This window comes from Nicotiana attenuata, unplaced genomic scaffold (genome assembly GCF_001879085.1).
Source record: "Nicotiana attenuata strain UT unplaced genomic scaffold, NIATTr2, whole genome shotgun sequence".
Taxonomy (NCBI): domain Eukaryota; kingdom Viridiplantae; phylum Streptophyta; class Magnoliopsida; order Solanales; family Solanaceae; genus Nicotiana; species Nicotiana attenuata.
In genome coordinates, this window is record NW_017670246.1 from 1802782 (window position 1) to 1822515 (window position 19734).

General features: G+C 39.3%; 1 protein-coding gene, 1 long non-coding RNA gene and 1 pseudogene across 3 annotated transcripts; 1 reads left to right on the forward strand and 2 right to left on the reverse strand.

Moving 5' to 3' along the window:
* Window positions 1-276: 276 nt before the first annotated feature.
* LOC109236592 lies at window positions 277-971 on the reverse strand. Its single transcript, XM_019402785.1, has 2 exons — window positions 617-971; window positions 277-536 (listed from the first exon to the last, which is right to left on the reverse strand). The coding sequence occupies exons 1-2, from the start codon at window positions 969-971 to the stop codon at window positions 277-279; spliced, it is 615 nt and encodes a 204-aa protein (XP_019258330.1).
* A 1686-nt stretch (window positions 972-2657) lies between these two features.
* LOC109236593 lies at window positions 2658-6646 on the forward strand (annotated as a pseudogene).
* A 162-nt stretch (window positions 6647-6808) lies between these two features.
* On the reverse strand, window positions 6809-11781 carry LOC109236600. Of its 2 annotated transcripts, XR_002069524.1 has the most exons (5): window positions 11509-11781; window positions 7713-7917; window positions 7541-7632; window positions 7410-7461; window positions 6809-7286 (listed from the first exon to the last, which is right to left on the reverse strand). It is a non-coding gene; the product is annotated as an uncharacterized LOC109236600 (long non-coding RNA). The 2 variants fall into 2 exon arrangements; XR_002069525.1 differs by lacking the exon at window positions 7410-7461.
* Between the last annotated feature and the right edge of the window lie 7953 nt (window positions 11782-19734).

Below are 19734 nucleotides of genomic sequence, written 5' to 3' on the forward strand. Positions count from 1 at the left end.
AAGTTCATCTGTTGTTCATGATTAAGAACTGGCCCATTTGACTGCAGGTAAGTTCCCTATTGCTGTCCCCATCAAGGCTTTGTAGAAACTGATGATTTCTGCTTGTATCTGCTGCTGGTCAGTTATTTTGTTTCCAAAGCTATCTTGTAGCTCTGTGATAACTTTTCTCTGCCTTCTTTCCTTCATTACTGCTGAGAAATATTTAGAGTTGGCATCCCCTAATCATAGCCATGTAGCTCGAGCCTTCTGTTGCAGTATGCTTTCTTCAATTAATGACTATTTCTCCAAGTTCTCTAATGCTTGTTTTTCCTCATTAGCTAGTTTGTCTGAATATCCTTTTAATATTTGAGCTTGAATACCCTGTAGTAAACTCCTTGTTGATTCCAGCTTATCTGTGATGCCCTTGAATTCACTATTGTTGAGCAGCTTCAACAAAGATCTTAGAATCTTCAACTTCTGCCATATATTCCTCATAGGGTCATGATCATATTGTTCTTTCCATACTCCTTCCACAAGTGACATGAAGCTTGGGTGTTCTGCCAAACATTAAAAAATCTGAAAGGAATCTTGCCACTTGGTACTTGCCTTCTTATAGTGATAACCATTGGAGCATGACCTGAGATGAATGGAAGTCTATATTCTACTTCTATATGTTCATAATCATGAATCCATTTATCATTCCCTAAAACTCTATCAATCCTGCTATATACTATATCTACTCCTTGTTGTTTATTTGACCACGTATAGTAATCTCCTCTCCAAGCCAGTTCATTCAAATTCAGTGTCTGCATACATTCATTGAAGTCTTGTATTTCATTACTTGTAACTATTTTCCCACAAATTCTGCCTTGAATTGTTAAGACAGAGTTAAAATCCCCCCAGATGATCCATGGTTCAGTGTTCTGAGGTGCATCAGCCTTTAGTTGCTGCCATAAAGGTTTCCTTGCTTCAGTAGTATTAAATCCATACATTATTGTCATAAGACAATTTATAGTATTTTGTCTGCCTACAACTCTACAATGAATTGTTTGAGCAGATTTTCCTAAAACTGTTATGACATAACTCTCAGGATCCCAAAGAACCCAAATTCTCCCATTTATTGCATATTCATAATTGTAGTGAGCTTGCCAACCAGCTGCCACTAACTATGAAATCTGAGATGCTTTTTCCTTCTTTACTCTAGTTTCCACTAACCCCAATAGCTTTATATTATTCTCCTTTATATAGGTACCCAACTCCTTTTGTTTGTATCTCTTGTTGGTACCCCTTATGTTCCATACCATCCAAGACATAATCGAAGTTGGGAGTGTCCACCTATATTAGGTGGTTTCGAGGTTGCTATCACAGTTGCACTCAGGAGTGTTTGAGATCTTTGTTTCACTGGAGACATTATAGCTTTGGCATAGGTCATTTGATTGTCATCTGCTTTCATCTTCCCTTTATCTATTGCCTGTTTACTTCTACTGCTTCCTCTTCTTGCTGATGATCTTCCTTACCTTCTGTTAGCTTAGAAGTGTTCACATCTTCCTTGCTAGCTTCTTCAACTTGTTTTTGGCTCATTTCATCAGTTGTGCCTATTACTGGCACCTTAGCCCTCCATATTTGTTTCACTGGTGGTGGCTTCCTATTCCTGGGCTGGGGGATTTGTTTGTCACCTTCCTTTGGAACTCTGCTACAATTATGCCCTGCTTTTAAGCATTTTTCACAGAACTCCAATTTCCAATCAAATTCAACTGCTTGCTCAAAAATCACGCCTTCATCATTCATGACTGGAATGCTAGTTGGCAAAGGCTTTGTAACATTCACTTCTATTAGGATTCTAACATAGGAAATTCTTGTCTGTTTGGCAGTACACTCATCTGCAAACATAGGAATCCCTATTGTGCTTGCTATTCTACTCAGTGAGTTCCCACTCCAGCAATTCATGGGAAGTTTTGGAAACCTTACCCATAATGGAAGGTCTGTCATGAATTCTACTACAAAATCAAAGTAAGGAGACCAGTGTTTCATTATCATTGGTCTATTATTCACTGTATAAGGCCCAGCACACATTATTTCCTTCATATCCTCCAGTGATTGTAATTTCACAATATAATACCTTCATCATGATAAAACAAATCTGGCATGGCAACTGTGTTCCACATCTGATTTATGTACCTTTTCATATAGTTGTAGCCTGGTTTTTCACCCAAAACATAGACTATTAAGGCACTCTTCCATTTCAGATTTTTCTGCTCGATTTCTGACTTCTCAAGCTTAGCTACTAGATTTCCTTCTATAATTTCAGGAGTAATATAATTCAGTGTTATACCGTTTGCTGCAGATCTATTACCTTTGAGTACTTTAGCCCAAGTAGCCTCTGTGGAGACAGCTTGGTTTTGCCCCTTGTTCATCAATGAACAATAATTCCATCTTGTGCATTAGCCGTATTTTCCTGTTCTTTGCTTAATGGAATAGTAACTTCACGACTTGTAGGGGGTGTTATACTTCCTCGTAAATCAACATGCATAGGGATTGGACTCTGATTTGCTTGTTTCTGCTGCTGTTTAGCTGATCCTGAAACTTCACCATGGTAGATCTGTGTTACAGAAACAGATCCAGCAGTCACCTTCGATTTTCCAGAAATGGTTTCCATAAACTTTGTTGAGCTCCTTTCCATGGCGTTGAGCTTAGGTATTTTGTCATCTACACGAATTTGCTATTTTCTAGGACGTCCACGAGCTTTCTTACCAGTCATGATGAAGATGGCGCACGTTTGCTTAACATGCCCCGAGAGAACTTGGAGAAGAAAGCTTTTCAACTAAAAATTATTAAAAAAGAAAAAAAAAATTAACAGGTCAAACAGGATATAAACATGATAAGGCTTAGTTTAGATTTAAAAAGCTTATTGGTATATACATTCTAAGCATAACCTACGTAGAAAAACAATTACTCATTTCGATAATAAAAGTAAAATAGAAGTTAAAAGTAAGAAATAATTATTTCTTTGTTATGAAACATTTTTTTGTAGTGGATGTCTATAACTCCTAAAGAAGTTACTCCCACTACTCTTCTCCATTATGTAGATAACTCCTACTACTTCTTACCGTTATAGTTGTAACTCACACACCTCCATAACCTCCCCATGATCTTCCTCCATGATCTCAAATGTTTAATGTCATGTTTATGGCATTCTTTTGTATGCCTCTATGTAATCCTATAAATAGAGGGATTTGGCATCACATTGTATACACTTGAATACATAGAAGAAATAAGATTCTCTCTTTTTTTCCTCTCTACATTGTTGTCTATTTTATTGTTCTATAATGTTACTTTGAGCTAAGTTTCGTAACACGTTATCAGCACGAGTCTCTAACCAAGATTTGAGTTTGGTTCTTCTTCCGCCCATGTTCTGATTAGTCTCATTACGAGAATCAAAAAAGAATAACTACTATAACTAGTAAGTACAAAAGCAGGTAAGTGTGAGGTTGGACTTGAAAGAGAGTCTGTTATGCTCCAGGTTTACTGCTCCATTACTTATGATAGGTACCTTAGATTACACTCCCAACAAAGTTATTTCATTTCTTAAAGCTCAACGAATGGTTGAGAAGGGGTGTGACGCGTATCTAGCCTATGTGAGAGATGTCAGTATTGATACCCCTATAGTTGAGTCCGTCCCAATAGTGAGGGATTTTCCTGATGTGTTTCCAGCTGATCTTCCGGGCCTGCCGCCCGATAGAGATATTAATTTTGGCATTGATTTATTGTGGGGCACTCAAAAGTAATGGAGCGATCGAGTAGCATCTAAGGATTGTGCTTCAGACCTTGAGAGAGAAGAAATTATATGCAACGTTCTCAAAATGTGAGTTCTAGTTGGATACCGTGGAATTTTTGAGTCACGTGGTGTCGAGTGAAGGGATCAAGGTGGATCCGAAGAAAGTGGAAGCGGTCCAGAGTTGGCCCAGACCATCCTCAGCTACAGAGTTTCGGAGCTTTCTTGGTTTGGCGGGCTATTACCGTTGATTTGTTGAGGGATTCTCAACTATTGCAGCACCTATGACCAAGCTGACCCAGAAAGGTGCTTCGTTCAGGTGGATGGGGGTGTTTGAGGAGAGCTTTCAAAAGCTCAAGTCAGCTTTGACTACAGCCCCAGTATTGATATTGCCTACAGGTTCGGGGTCTTATACAGTTTATTATGATGCGTCGCGAGTTGGCCTCGACGTGGTATTGATGCAGGACCGTAGGGTGCACTACAAGAAAATAGGCCTTTAACGAGGAGAAATCTGGTCGTTAAAAGTCCAATTCCGGTCGTTAAAAGTTGATAACGACCGGAAAAAATCCGGTCATCAGCGGTCGTTAAAAGCTCCGACGTTAAAAGTTAACGACCGGTTTACAATTCGGTCGTTAAAGGTTCTTTAGCGACCGCATAATTTTCGGTCGCTATACATGCTTTTTAGTGACAGAATTTTCCCCTCGCTAACTTGTTATCCGGTCGTTAAAAGCCTTTAATGACAATAACTAATTAAGTCAATTCAAGTGCTTTTAGCGATCGATATTCCCTTCGTTAATTGTATAACTATTCTTAACTGCCAAAATTTCCTTCATTAATGGTCATTTATCTGTTTGAGAAACCTGTCGTTAAAGAGTTCTAATGACCATATTTTTCTTTGCTAATATGGAAATGTAATAAATATAAATACGAAAATTTAAATTACATGAATAGTAATAATTATTTATATGCTTTCATACACGTTCAACAACATTGGAGAATAAGCCAATATCTTGTTAATACAAAGAACTAAAGTATCATATTTACCAGAAATCAATCCAAATTGTAAGATATCATTTTAACAATTCCTAAAAAGAGAAGAAGTACAATTGCAACATATATATGTACATAAGACAATGTCTTTAAACCATCCCTCACAAATCAAAAACCTCTTCTACTTCAACTTGATCTCCACTTTCTTCAAGGATAGGTTCTTTGGACTTCAAATTTTTGATCCGTTAAAATAACAAATTTATGTCAGTTTAGTAGCAAAAAATAAACAACTAAAGAAGAAAGATCAGATATATTAAAGGCTACACTAGTGGCTATAAACAAGGAAGTGAAAAAAATAAAAAGATCAGATGACATAACAGTTGATAGTATTGTAGCAAGAACACAACGCATTACATTTTCTATGTCTATAGATGATGATCGGAAGATGACTAAATGAATACTTCTACATCACCCAACCTTATCATACTAAAACCTGCACAACCAGTGTCACTTTTGGGAAGCAAATCCCATATAGAGCTTCTTGAAATCCTACAGATTAAGGCTTAGAGAAGAGATGTTGCCTGACTGTTAATTTGATAGATAGATTTTTGGAGAAGCAAGGTGTTGTTAGGAAGAAGTTACAGCTTGTTGGGTTGGTTGCCATGCTATTAGCATGCAATATGTGGAAGTTTCTGTGCCATTAGTGAAAGATTTCGTGTTTATGTCGGACAAAGCCTATACAAGCAAGGAGGTTCTTGAAGTGAAAAGAATGATGCTCAACTTCCAACTGCATATGTTTTCATGAGAAGATATCTGAAGGCTGCTCAATCTGATAGGAAGCTTGAGTTGCTGTCTTTCTTCTTGGTTGAGCTTTGTCTAGTGGAATATGAAATGTTCAAGTTTCCGCCATCATTCATAGTTGCTGTAGCAATCTATACAGCTCAGACCACACTCTACGGTGTCCAGCAGTGGAGTAAGACATGCGAGTGGCATACTAGTTACTCGGAAGATCAACTTATGGAGGGCTCGAGATCGATTGTGAGCTGTCACTAGAAGGCAGCAACAGGAAACTGAAAGGAATCTTCTCAAGATTTAAATGGTAAAGATCTTTCTACCCTTAAAGAGGCAATACTTTCCCTATTAGCAGATCCAAGGACTTCCTCAAATGTGGAAATCCTGTTGGAGGAGGGTCAATTTACAGCAGTTTGTAGTATCTCTGAAATCAGATGACATGATTGGATTGTTAGATCTTTTGACCTCATCTGTTTGCATCCGTAGTTACCTCGGATAAGGAACTAAAATGAGGAAATGGAAAGCTTTAAGTGTCATGCTCTACACTTGTTGGTTTTGGTGTACTGATGAGTTTCTATTCCACACAATCGTTAATGAAAAGATCTACACCTTATGTTGATTCCCAGCAGGAGCATTTTCGATTTCTAAAAAGAAGGTTTTACACCTTATGTTTGATATTATGGCAAACACACAGAGGGGTATGTTTCTTGTAAGCTTTCTGCTCTTTGTCTAAGCAACTTTTCATGTTGTGAGCTCATTTTGTTTTATTAAACGTTTCAAGATTGATAAGATCTGGTCGAAAACTTGAGGTACTCTGAGTGTCGAGGAGAATCCGATGTGTGAACTCTATTATGTAGCAAAGAAGCTTATGGCTGTATCTTGGGTCCACTCGAGTGCACAAGGTAGGGGGAAATGTTTTCCAAGGAACATATTTTCAAATAAAGAGAAAAGAAAGGTTCATATTGTAAGTTGTAAGTACATCACATCTAAATTTGGTTATGCAGCAAAGTGTGAGCCTGCCCATTTTCTTGTGCAGACAAAACAACAATAGGAAAAGGGGCATCTCCAGTTATTACTAATTTTATGTGTAATTGGATCAAGATAAACAGCCAGCAAATTTAGCGCACACAAAGTCACAAAGTATTATTTGATTTCATGCAGTTGAAATGTTGTCTTCCGAGATTGTACAAGTATAGAGTAAATCTTATTTCTCAGTTTTAGAGAGGACTCCAAAAGCATTAAGCTGCAATGCAAACTAAAAAAGGCAAAAGAGAAAGCTAGCAATTTTGAAACTTCATTATTGCTTAAAGTCATTTGACTATACTTTTGTTTATTCATAAACCTTAATGACATAAAGAAAAAGTTCACATGAGCATTGCAATATTTTCATCAGAGAGTAAAATAGGATTTTTAACCTACTAACATGTTAAATGATTCAATATATTGATCACTTGAAGATGGTGATGAAGGCTTATCAAACACTATCTTTGCAAGCTGTGCGTATTTACTCCCTAGCTCATCATATTTACTCTCTAACCCTTCCAGGCGTCCTTTTAGTGATTTATTTTCTTTTTTATTAGCATTCAGCTTTTCCAACAATGCAGCTTAGAGGAGTTACCACCTTTCAACTCCTTAGCGGTTATCCCACCACCAAATCCAACTACATGACTCTTTGTTGAGGTCCGAAGCACCTTTCTACAACCTCAATGTTTGTAAGAGACAATTCAGATTGCACCATTTCTTTGATTTTTGCCTGTAAAATAAAAATAATTTAATTAACATAATACAACACAGTAAATAAATAATGTAAATTGAATCAATAAACATAAATATTTCTCATTTGTTTCAGGTTCGACAAGCTTGTTGTTCTTCTTACGAGTCTAAAAAAAAATAGTTGCCACATCTGGTGGATTGCCATCTTTACCTCCCTTCACATTCAAATAAACAAGTCAAAGAAATCTTGTAACAAAGATGAGGTTTCTTAATAGAATTATAAGATTTACTCACCAATTCATAAATGATCTCCCTAATTGGCTTACTACCTATACGATGAGGCATACTCAACTTAGACCTATTGATCAGTTTCTTGTACTTGTCTCCTAAATTAACAACACACCAACAAAATTCTGGTCAGCCACTTAATATAACACGATGTTAATAAATAGCTATAAAATCATACCTTAAATTTTTCAGTAAGAAAATGCTCCTTGACCAGCCATTCCCAATCACTCTTGTCTACCCCCTTTGGCACATCTTTTAGAGCATAACGGAATGGCTTAGACTTGATATTCTTGTGCATCGATCCTCTCCAATTGTTCCATAACTCTCATATGTTTCGGGAAATGATCTCGTTGATCATTTATGTCATCACTGTCAAATTTGTCCTACAATATTTCACAAGTATCATTAAATATGAAACTTATCTTATAAACTAGAAATATAAAAATTTAACTGTGTGTATCAAAAGAGATGATAAATCTTATAAAGGTTATACGAGTTCTAATTGATAGATAGGGTAGATTCTTAAAATAAAAGAGTGAAGCGACCATGAGTCTATATTTAGTTCTGTTTAACAGGCAAAGGAAGTATGCTTATGCATAAATATACTAGGTGATTTGCTAATTTTAATAAATTGATACCCAATATGGCATAACGAAGACCAAACAGCAGATATCTTACCTCATGAGTTCTCCAAGTGTAAGAAGGAAGCTCTGTGTTTGAGAATGAATACAAACAACAAGTGAAGATAATGTATTAAGTTAAAAAACCTTTATTTTATCTGTCATCTAAGCAAAATTTCTAATTTGAAATGCTCAGCTGATCATAATGATATCTATGATGTTTGTCATGGACCTGATGACTATGACAAAAAAGAAAGAATGAAGCACCCTTTTCACCTTCAGCAGAGACAACAACAACCCCCCAAAAAAGAAACAATGCTGTGTGTAGATTGCTTAACCAAAAGGCGTCAAAGTCTAGATTGCTTTTAAAAGTCATGAGAGATAAACTAAGTTTATTTCCCAAAAGGAGCCTGGATGAATAAGAACAGATAGATAGTCTTCTAGTATATTGCAATTAGAAAGCAATATTTTCAATTGAAATGAGGCAGCAGGGCCTTAGGATTTGGGAACCTATGCTACTGCCATTGAAGGCACTACGCATACTCAGAATGCCAGCCAAACTTTCTTATTGAGGAAAAGGTCTCTCACATAAGCCAAAAATAATTCCATCACAGTAAGTTCATTTATTGAAAATAAGCAGGACCAGACATTCCTTTTTAAAAATATATTTATCTCAATGGTGATGGAAGATTCTTAACCAGCATAAGTACATTAAACACTAAACACTAACTAAATATAAAATGGAACACATGAAAGATTAAGGAAACAAGAGAAATTGCATGAGACTTATTAGGATAGATCTTTGAGAAGAAAAGGAACTCTTGAAGGAAACTAAATGCTATTATAGAAGGCCAGCAGTTCTAATTCTAGTAAAAAACATCACAGTTAATAAAAACAAGTGCTACACCTAAGTTGGTCAACCTCCGAAAGCTGTTACACGTAAGTTGGCTCCTATACCAGCAGCTAGTACAGTGCAACAAAATGATGCTCATGGCCAACAAAGCCAGCAGGTGTGTACTCAACAAGGCCAACAAATGACACAGATGTCCCAACAATCACAAGTAACACAACAGGTACACATGGATCACAAGGTGTTTCAATAGGGCAGCAACAAGGATCTGCAGTGGGTCCTGCTATGCAACAGGTACCCATTACGCTGCAGTTTCGGCCCCAAATGATCCAGCAGCCTGGTCATCAGATGCCATCTCAAATGGGACAAACTCCTAACCAGCCAGGCCCACATGTTTCTCAACCAGTGATGCAATAAATAATTCCATAACAACTTGGCCCCCTAACTTCAACTAACTAGCATGGTAAAGGCACGAAGATAAATATGACAAATATGGAAGAGAACACATGATCTTTATAAATTAACAAGTAGAGACATGAACGACTAACATGGAAGAAGACCTACACTTAAATGCAACAAAACATATGACATGGATGCAATCATGACAGCAGGAAGTAGGCATGATATTAGCAAGTTAAGCAAATAGAAGGCATGAGTAACACGACAACAATTGTGATAGAGGATCGAGACAGAAAAGTGGCGACAAATCGCATAAGAACCATGACTACGATTGTATCCTCTTGTTGGCTTTCTAGTTTCTCTTTTTTCAGACTTTATTATTAAAAATTTCTGTTCTCAATTTCTTGTTCTTTTGGGAAAATCTTCCTTATCTTTCATAGAACTGCAGCTTCTGTGCGGACAGTTAAGTCCAAGATTACTGTTCCTGTAGCTCCATCATTTAAATGTTCTGAACGCTCAGAGAGACGCAGAGAGGTATTTTCCTGAATGTTTGAATGCAATTTTTATTTCAACCTCCTTACAAGCCCCCTCTCCCTCTCCCTTATTCATATTAACTTGTAGTTGTGCTTTTGTTTTTCCAACAAATGATGTTATCTCATTCTTTCTCATTTTTTTCCTAGTATGACACAAAGTTAGAGAAAAAGCACAAAGCTCTGGAGGCAGAGAAACAAGAATATGCAGCCAGAATGAAGGTATTGTAGTATGCATGTATCCTCAACCTTAACAATTGCTTAGGGGAGGACGGAGAAAAAAAATAAGACATGTTGTGAAGTAAGATACATGACCCCTAACTTATTCTCTACAAATTCTAGGAAGAGGAAGAAGCAACAATGAAGCAGCTTAGAAAGGCCATGGTCTACAGAACAAATCCAGTTCCTAGTTTTTACCGTGAAGGGCCACCTAGGTGTACAGATGGGACAACCACATGGTTATCCGTTTTCTCATCACCAGACGCCACAGCATATTACGTATCCACAGAATTTGCCTACACAAGGACAGCAAATTCCACAGCAGATATCTGCCCAGAATCAGCAGCTCTCCCATCAACAAGAGCATAAAATGGGATTTCAGCAAAGAGAAGATGTTGATTTCCCCCATGTGAGACTATGGGTTTTCACCACAACAAGTTCAGCAAACTGGTGTAAAGAACGAGACTAGAGGGGATCTTCAGGAAATGGTAAGATAACACTTGCAATGGCAAGCACTTTCTATTCTTACATACTGGATTTTGCTTTGGAGTTTGGTACATAAAACAAGGATAGATATTAAACCATATGTGGTTATTCACTTTGTATATTACTTAAAGGAAGTATATAGCAAAATACTAGAAAGCGGAGATATTGTAGTCAAGTTTAACATGAGACCTAAAGTTCTCTTACTCAATAACACACTGCAAAAAACACCAAATAGGCATTAAAAACATATTGAAAAACCAAAACTTGGATATCATGGACTTCCTTACTTTCTAACTTGCACTTTTCTCATTTTTAGCATTCAACCGGTTACCAATCACCAAGACCATCAATCAGTCCAGATGATTATTTAATAGCGATTGAATAATCAACAACTACACAGATTTTGACTCCAAAATTCAAGCGAGGAAAAAGCGACTAATTGAACTCGGAACCGTGAATTTCGTCCTCAAATAGTCACGTCCGAACCCCCCACCAACTAAGCTCAAGCATGATCCATGACCGAAGATCAACAGGTCAAAAACTAAAATATATATTTCGTTGTTTTATACCTATGTATATGAAAGAAACTTAACTCCAAAAGCAGAGGAGTAATAGCCGAAAATCAAAGAAGAAAACTTAAATCTTTGTATATCTCTTCCTGTAATCTTTTTTTTCTGGAATTTGAAACGCGAACAGAAAATCGAAGAAGAATACCTAAAAGCAGAGAAGAAAATTTACCCTTAAAACCCTAGCTTTTCATTCACTTTTTCTGTTCAAAACTTAATAATTGAATTTGAACAGCCATAATTTAGCACTGGGGTTTCATCTAAACTAAAATTAACATAAAAAGGGTACAATTTCAAACCTTACCTTGATGAGAAGAAACGTGAGCAGTTGTTGTCAATGGAGGTGACAAGCAATTTCTCTACTACGATGAGATTGACGTCTGAACACCAGTAATTTCGCTGAATTTTACTTGCCCTTCTAAGAGAAATAGCAGTTTCACGCTGAATTTTACTTGCCCTTCTAGGAGAAATAGCAGTTTCAGGTTTATGAAATAAGTGTTCACGGTATTGGAGAAGTCCGAGGGCTTTTTCCTTCTTTTTTGGGAAGGTTGGCGGATTGGGCTGGAAGGAAAAAAAAAGAGGGAAATGTTAGCGCCACTTTTTATTATTTAATAACGACGGGCCATGTTATCCCCTCGTTAATATTGAGCTAATAATTAATTTCAACGACCGGAAAAAAAATTGGTTGCTATAGGTATACTTATAATGACCGGATTTTAGTCCCTTCGTTGAGAAGTGATCGTTAAAAATCAAATTTCTTGTAGTGGTAATAGCCTACGCGTCCAGACAACTGAAGGTGCATGAAAAGAACTATCATGTCCACGACCTTGAGCAACAACAATAGTTCATGCCTTGAAGATTTGGAGGCATTATTTGTACAGTGTCCCTTGTGATATCTACGCTGATCACTGGAGTTTGCAGCATATATTCAAGCAGAAGATCTTAATTTGCGTCAACTGAGGTGGTTAGAGCTGCTTAAAGATTATGATGTAACTATTTTGTACCACCCTGGGGAGGCCAATGTTGTGGCCGATTCTTTGAGTCGTCGGTCAAACAGTTTGGGGAGTTTAGCATATCTACTAGCAGTAGAGAGGCCCATGGCGTTAGATGTTCAGGCCCTAGCCAGCCAGTTTGTGAGATTGGATACTTCTGAGCCTAGTCGAGTATTGGCTTGTGTGGTCTCTCTATCTTCTCTTTATAATCGTATCAGGGAGTATGATGACACCCATATGCTTGTCCTGAAGGACACGGTCCAGCATGGTGCTGCTAAGGAGGTCACTATTGGAGATTATGGTGCATTAAGGATGCAGGGCAGGCTATGTGCCTAACGTTGATGGTTTGCGCGAGTTGATTCTTCAGGAGGCTTATAGCTCGCTGTACCCTATTCATCCGGGTGCCGCGAAGATGTATCAGAACTTGAGGCAGCATTACTGGTGGAGGAGGATGAAGAAGGATGTTGTGGAGTATGTTGCTTGGTGCCTAAATTGCTAGCAGGTGAAGTATGAGCATCAACGACCGAGTGGATTGCTTCAGAAGTTGGAGATTTTGGGGTGGAAATAGGAGCATATCACTATGAGTTCGGACTCCCAGGGACTCAACGGAAGTTTGATGCAGTATGGGTGATTGTGGATAGGCTGACCAAGTAAGCTCACTTCCTTCCTGTGATGACTACCTATTCTTCCGAGCAGCTGGCTCGAGTTTATATCCGTGAGATTATCAGAATTCATGGCGTGCCGGTATCTATCATCTCTGACCGGGGTAAGCAGTCTACATCACGGTTCTGGAGAGTCGTACAACATGAGTTGGGTACTCGAGTGGAGTTGAGCACGACATTTCACCCTCAAACGGATAGACAGTCCGAGCGCACTATTCAGATTCTTGAGGATATGCTCCGTACGTGTGTGATGGAGTTTGGGGGTTATTGGGATCAGTTCTTTCCCTTTGCGGAGTTTGCCACAACAACAGTTACTAGTCTAGCATTCAAATGGCATCGCACGAGGCTCTGTATGGTAGGCGGTGTCGATGCCCTATGGGTTGGTTCGAGCCGGGCGAGGCCAGATTATTGGGTACGGACTTGGTTAAGGATGCCTTGGAGAAGGTTAATGCGATTCGGGATAGACTTCGCACAGCCCAGTTGAGACAGAAGAGTTATGCAGGTCAGAAGGTTCACGATGTAGCATTCATGATTGGAGAGCGGGCCTTGCTCCGGGTTTCACCTATGAAGCGCGTCATGAGGTTCGGAAAGAAGGGCAAGCTGAGCCCAAGGTTCATTGGTCCGTTGAGGTATTGCGGCGAGTTGGGGAGGGTGCCTATGAGCTTGCCTTGCCTCCCAGTCTAGCAGGAGTTCATCCGGTATTCCATATTTCTATGCTCCGAAAGTATCACGGTGATCTGTCTCACGTGTTGGATTTCAGCTCTGTCCATCTGGACAACGATCTATTTTATGTTGAGGACCTAGTGGCTATTTTGGACAGGCAGGTTCGAAAGTTGAGGACAAAGAACATTGCATCAGTAAAGGTTCAGTGGCGGGGTCAGTCGGTCGAGGAGGCGACTTGGGAGTCCGAGTCGGACATACGGAGTAGATATCCCCACCTTTTCACTAGCCCATGTACTTTTCTATGTCCGTTCGAGGATGAACGGTTGTTTTAGAGGTGGAGAATGTGATGACCCAATAGGTCATCTTTTTAATCAAAACAAAATTTTGTGTTCCGAGACCTTAAAAACCTCATTTTTACCTCCTCAGTTTGCGTGGGCAGTCCGGGCGTGTTTTCGGAAAGCTTTTGTGTTGAAAGTTGATAAAAATAAGAATTTTTTATTAAAAACTTCATTTGAGTTGACTTCGGTCAAAATTTTTGGTAAACAGGCCCGGATTCGTATTTTGACAGTCCCGGTGGTTTATATCGAAATACGAAACTTGGACGTATGCCCGGAATCGGATTCGGAGGTCCCTAGCCCGAGTTATGAATTTTTGTTAATAATTGAAATCTGAAAAATTATTGGTTTTTAAGAAAAGTATTAATGTTTGATCTTGGTGGTATCGGGTCCATATTTTGGTTCCGGAGCCCGGTAAAAGTTCAATATAATATTTAAGACATGTCTGTGATATTTGGTGAGAAACGAAGTTGGTTTGACGTAATTCGGACGTCTGGTAGTTAAAATAGAAATTTCAAAGTGTTCTTGAGAATTTCATTTGATATGGTGCTAACTTTTTAGTTCTAGGTGTTTTTTTTGGCATTTTGATCTCGCGAGAAAGTTCGTATGATGTTTTAAGACTTGTTTGCATGTTTGGTTTGGAGCCCTGAGGGCTCGGGTGAGTTTCGGATAGGTTACGGAGTGATTTGAACTTGAAAAAATTTGCTGGTGTAACTGAGCAGGTTGCAGGCCTTTGATCTCGCATTTGTGAGATCAGGCATCGCAATTGCGACCTTTGAGGGGTCCCCATTTGCGAGCTAATTCTCACAATGCGAGGAGAAACTGGGCCAGCAGTGTTCGCAAGTGCGAACTTTCCTTCGCATTTGCGAAGGGAGTCTGGGAATGGCAGGGATCGCAATTACGATCAATTGGTCGCAATTGCAAAAGGTCAGGCTCGCATTTGCGAGACTTTCTTCGCATTTGCGATGAAAGAAGGAATTGGGAGACCTTCGCATTTGCGATAGGTTCTTCGCATTTGCGGGGCTCACATTTGCAAACCCCATGTCACAAATGCGACACCTACAACTGATCAAAATGACTTTTGGACGGGATTTTTCATTCATTCTTCAAATTTTCAAAACCTAAAACACAAGAGGCGATTTTCCAAAGACTTCTTCTTTCCTAAATCATAGGTAAGTGATTCTAAACTAGTTTCTTTCAATCTTTAACTTTATTTTACAAGATTTCAACCTACTATGGTTTTCATGGTGGAATTGGTGATTTTTGGGTAGAAACTAGGGATTTCGAAATTTGGGGATTTAGACCTCAAATTGAGGTTGGATTCCAAAACCAATTGTATATCCGAGCTCGGGGGTGGATGGGTAATCGGGTTTTTGTCCGAATTTCGGGTTTGGACCAAGTGGGCCCGGGTGTTGACTTTTATTAACTTTTTCAATAATGACCTAAATTGAGTCTTTTGTTATCGTGGGTGATTCGTAAGGCTTATTTTGAAATATTTGGTTGGTAATTTGCTAGATATTGTTGGTTCAGAGGCGTGTTTGAAAGGCAAAGCTGTGATTGAGCTTTGAGTGGCCTTTGGTTCGAGGTAAGTGGCTTGCCTAACCTTGTGTGGGGGAACTCCCCTTAGGATTTGGTAATGTTTGATATATGAGTGCCGTGTACGTGAGGTGACGAGTGCGTACACGAGCTATTTGTTGGAGAAAAAACTCAGTTTTCATTAAGCAAAATACCTGTTTTTCCTTTAATTGAGCTACCCTAGTATACGTAATTATCTTGTTTAGTTTAGAAAATCATGCCTATGTGACTTAACTGCCTTAACTGCCTTATCTGCCTATCTGAACTCTGTGCAGCATGTCTGAGTGAAATCTCCTGTACTTTCTTGAATTGGACTTTGCTAAATTTTGGTTTTCTTGCCGTAATTGTTATTTTTGTTGGTTGAGCTGCATATTTACTTTGGGACTATGGAACGTTATTCCGGGAGATCCCATGTACTGCATACTTACTTTGGGACAACAGAACGGTATTCCGGGAGATCCCCCAACACTGCATAATATTTACTTTGTGACTACGGAATGGTATTCGGGGAGATCGCCGAGCATTGCATATTTACGTTTGGGACTACAGGACGGTATCCTGGGAGATCCACTGTTGCTATTATTGTGTTCTGAGTTATTGGTTTTCATTGAATTCTATTCCTGTTAGATCTCCGTATTTATTTTGCTGTAATATTCTTCTATCTTATTTCATTATTTTTATACCAGTAAGGCCCTGACATGATCTCGTCACTACTTGACCGAAGTTAGGCTTGGAACTTACTGGGTACCGTTGTGGTGTACTCATGCCCTTTCCTGCACATGTTTTTCGTGTGCAGATCCAGGTACTAGTTATCAGCCTCGAGTCTAGTTGCGCGGTTGCTGCTTCAGGAGACTTCAAGGTACATCTGCCGCGTCCGTAAACCTCGGAGTCCCCTTGTATCCCCTTGTGTTAATTTCCCCCTTGTTTCCTTCAGACATAAATGTATAGAGCAGTTAGAAACTCTTAGAAGCTTGTGACATTACGACATTCCGGGTTTTGGGAAAGATGATTATTGTATATGTCGAGTGGCACCGTTTCCGCTTATTAATTATATGTTAGTTGTTATCTTTGTGTTTTATTTCATTTCTGCAATACTAGGCTTACCTAGTCGTAGAGATTAGGTACCGTCACGAAAGTTCCCGGATGGAGAAATTGGGTCGTGACAATGGCAAAGACAATAGCCCACTCGAAGACGTAGGGAAAAACATACTACTTCACATCTACGGTCCTAGTGCAACTCCTCGATGCCCAATTGATACCAAGAACTCCACATCGTATAAGAATGAATAGAAAGGAAACGAAGGCATAAGCCTCAGTGGAATCAAATCGCAGGACGAGGAATCATGAAGTGAAGTGCTCCTAACAGCCATGTAGCCTCTCGATATAAGTATAGACGTCTCTGTACCGATCCGCAAGACTCTACTAGACTTGCTCATGACTCATGAGATCTAAGTGAACCTAACGCTCTGATACCAAGCTGTCACGACCCAAAATTCACTATAGGATGTGATGGCGCCCAATGTCGCCGCTAGGCAAGCCAACAATTAATTATTTATTTTATTATTTTTAAAATCATGAATCTTATTTAGATAGGGAGGTCAGTGCATTAAAATAAATCATAGTTACTGCAGTTTAATGAAAATATAAGGTAAAAGTGCGCCAATGTGAGACATCCATAAACAATTTCTATAACAATCCTAAAAATTTGGTTTCACAAGTACATAATCAACTAATAGAAGGTACAATAACAATACAATATCTGTCTAGAATACAAGTTAGACAGGAAAAATGTAAATAATTCTGATGGATACTCCGTATGTTGCGGATCATAACATGGGGTGCAGCTCACCGTGAAGTCCCAGCAATAGCTGCGCCTCTACGCCCAAAAGACCATCAGAAATATATGCCTCCCCAATAAGTGTAGAAGTGTAGCATGAGTACGTAAATTAACGCGTACCCAGTAAGTATCTAGCCTAACCCCGAAGAAGTAGTGACGAGGGGTCGACATCAATAGTTACTAGTGGTCCAATAAATCATATACAGTAAGAAGTAAACAAACATGAGGCAGAGTAAACAAATGGTATAAACAAATATAAATACGTGGTACAATCCTCCTCTGAACAGTAAACACAAGCTCTCAATTATTGGTTACCTCCTCAACAGAACTATATATGTAAAATGGTCCCAACCAGATAGGTCGTCACAACTCAAATTAGGAAAACTCATGGATACGATGGCTTCTTGTCAAATATTATGCACGATGCTGCCGAGGCGAACGCCCGCTCCCATAAGAGTATTTTATTGAAACGCCGAGGCGAACGGCCCGATCCCATAATAGTGTGGTACAGCCGAGGCGAACGACTCGATCCCATAAGAGTGTGGTACTGCCGAGGCGAACGGCCCGATCCCATAAGAATATGATACTGCCGAGGCGAACGACCCGATCCCATAAGAATGTGATACTACCGAGGCGAATGGCCCGATCCCATAAGAATATGTTACAATAATCATGCCGAGGCGAACAGCCTGATCCAATTAGAATAAGAACCTTTAACGGGTCCTTGACCCCACTCACGAATAAACGTGTGAGTTATGAAATTTAAGGAAGCTTTTCTATGAAAACGCACAACGCGGGAGAAATTCGTAAGGGGAGCACAATTATTCCGCGGCTAAACCAAGTAGCTCGTCAAATTGCTACAATAGCAAGTTTATCATTCAACGCAAGCCTAGTCTCAAGGTGTAACACGAAATAAAGGAATTAAACTTGCAAGGTAACTCGAATAATACAATTAAAGCATGGCATGAACCTAAGTCAACCCGGACATAATCAAGAATTCTAGCATACGCTCAAACACTCGTCACCTTATACGTGTGTATCTCCCACAACATGTAGCACATAACAATATAATACCTACGGGATAAATTCCCCTTCACAAGGTTAGACAGGAGACTTACCTCGTTCCGAAGTTCCCTAACGGCTCCAATGTCTCTCTAAGACCTCCAACCGATGGCCATCATTCCAAAACTAGTCAAACAATGTGCAAATCAATCAAAATATACCCCAGTGCATACAATTTAACAATTTATAATGATTCCTGACTCCGCTCGAAATATCAACAAAGTCAACAATCGAGCCCACGTGCCCGGATTTCAAAAATTTTCGAAGATAAACTTACCCATAATATTACAAACTCAAATATATGATTTATTCCTAATTCCATTTCTAAAATCGTGGTCAAAATCCAAAATTATCAATTCTATGGTTTTCTTTTTAAATCTCATATTTTCCACAAATTTTCATGTTTGAATCCACATGTAATCCATGTATTTCACTAATATTATGTGGGAATTACTTACATTGCCATAGATGACAAAAAATCCCCCTTGAAGCTCTCCAAAAATTGCCCCACCAAGTGAAAATAAAAGAAAATGGGCCAAATCCCGTATAAAATCAAGTCTGCCAAGGCCCGTCCTTCTTCGCGATCACGGGAGCATCTTCGTGATCGCGAAGACTAAAATATAGTGCCTCCAAAATTCCTCTATGCGTTCGCAACCAAAGGGATGCGTTCGCGAAGCCATGTAGACCCCACTGCTTCGTGTTCGCAAAGGCTTATCTGCTCCAGGCCCAACTCCCCTTCCTTCTACGCGTTCGTGACCTCCATGTCGCGTTCGCTTAGGTTGCCTCAGCTCCTTCTCCGCGTTCGCGACCCCTGTGCCGCATTCGGGATAAGAAAACCATAGCAACCCCAAAACTCCTTCTTCCCGAACGCGTGAATCCCTTCGCATTCGCGATGAACAAAGCCAGCAACATCAAACCATCGAAACTTGGTCCGAAACCATCTCGAAACACACCCGAGGTCCCCGGGACCCCGTCCAATCACACCAACCAGTCCCATAACATAACACGGACCTGCTCGAAGCCTCAAATCACATCAAACATCATCCAAACCAGGAATCGACAATCGAAACTATTCTTTAAACTTTCAAACATTCAAACTTCGACGTACGCATCCGATTCATTCTTAAACATTCTGGAATGATGCCAAACTTTATGTGCAAGTCACAAATCACGATACAAACCTATTCCAAGGCTCGAAACCTCAAACGGACATCGATAACACCAAAGTCCACTTCAAACCAAACTTAGAAAATTCCCGGACCACCCGATACTCAACCTTTTTTTTTTACACACAAGTACGAAATTATCATAACAAGATTTTACAAATTGAAGACTTCACAAGATTAGAGAAGAGAGAGAGAACCATGGTTTTTTCTTCATCTTTTTATTCTACCATCACATTAG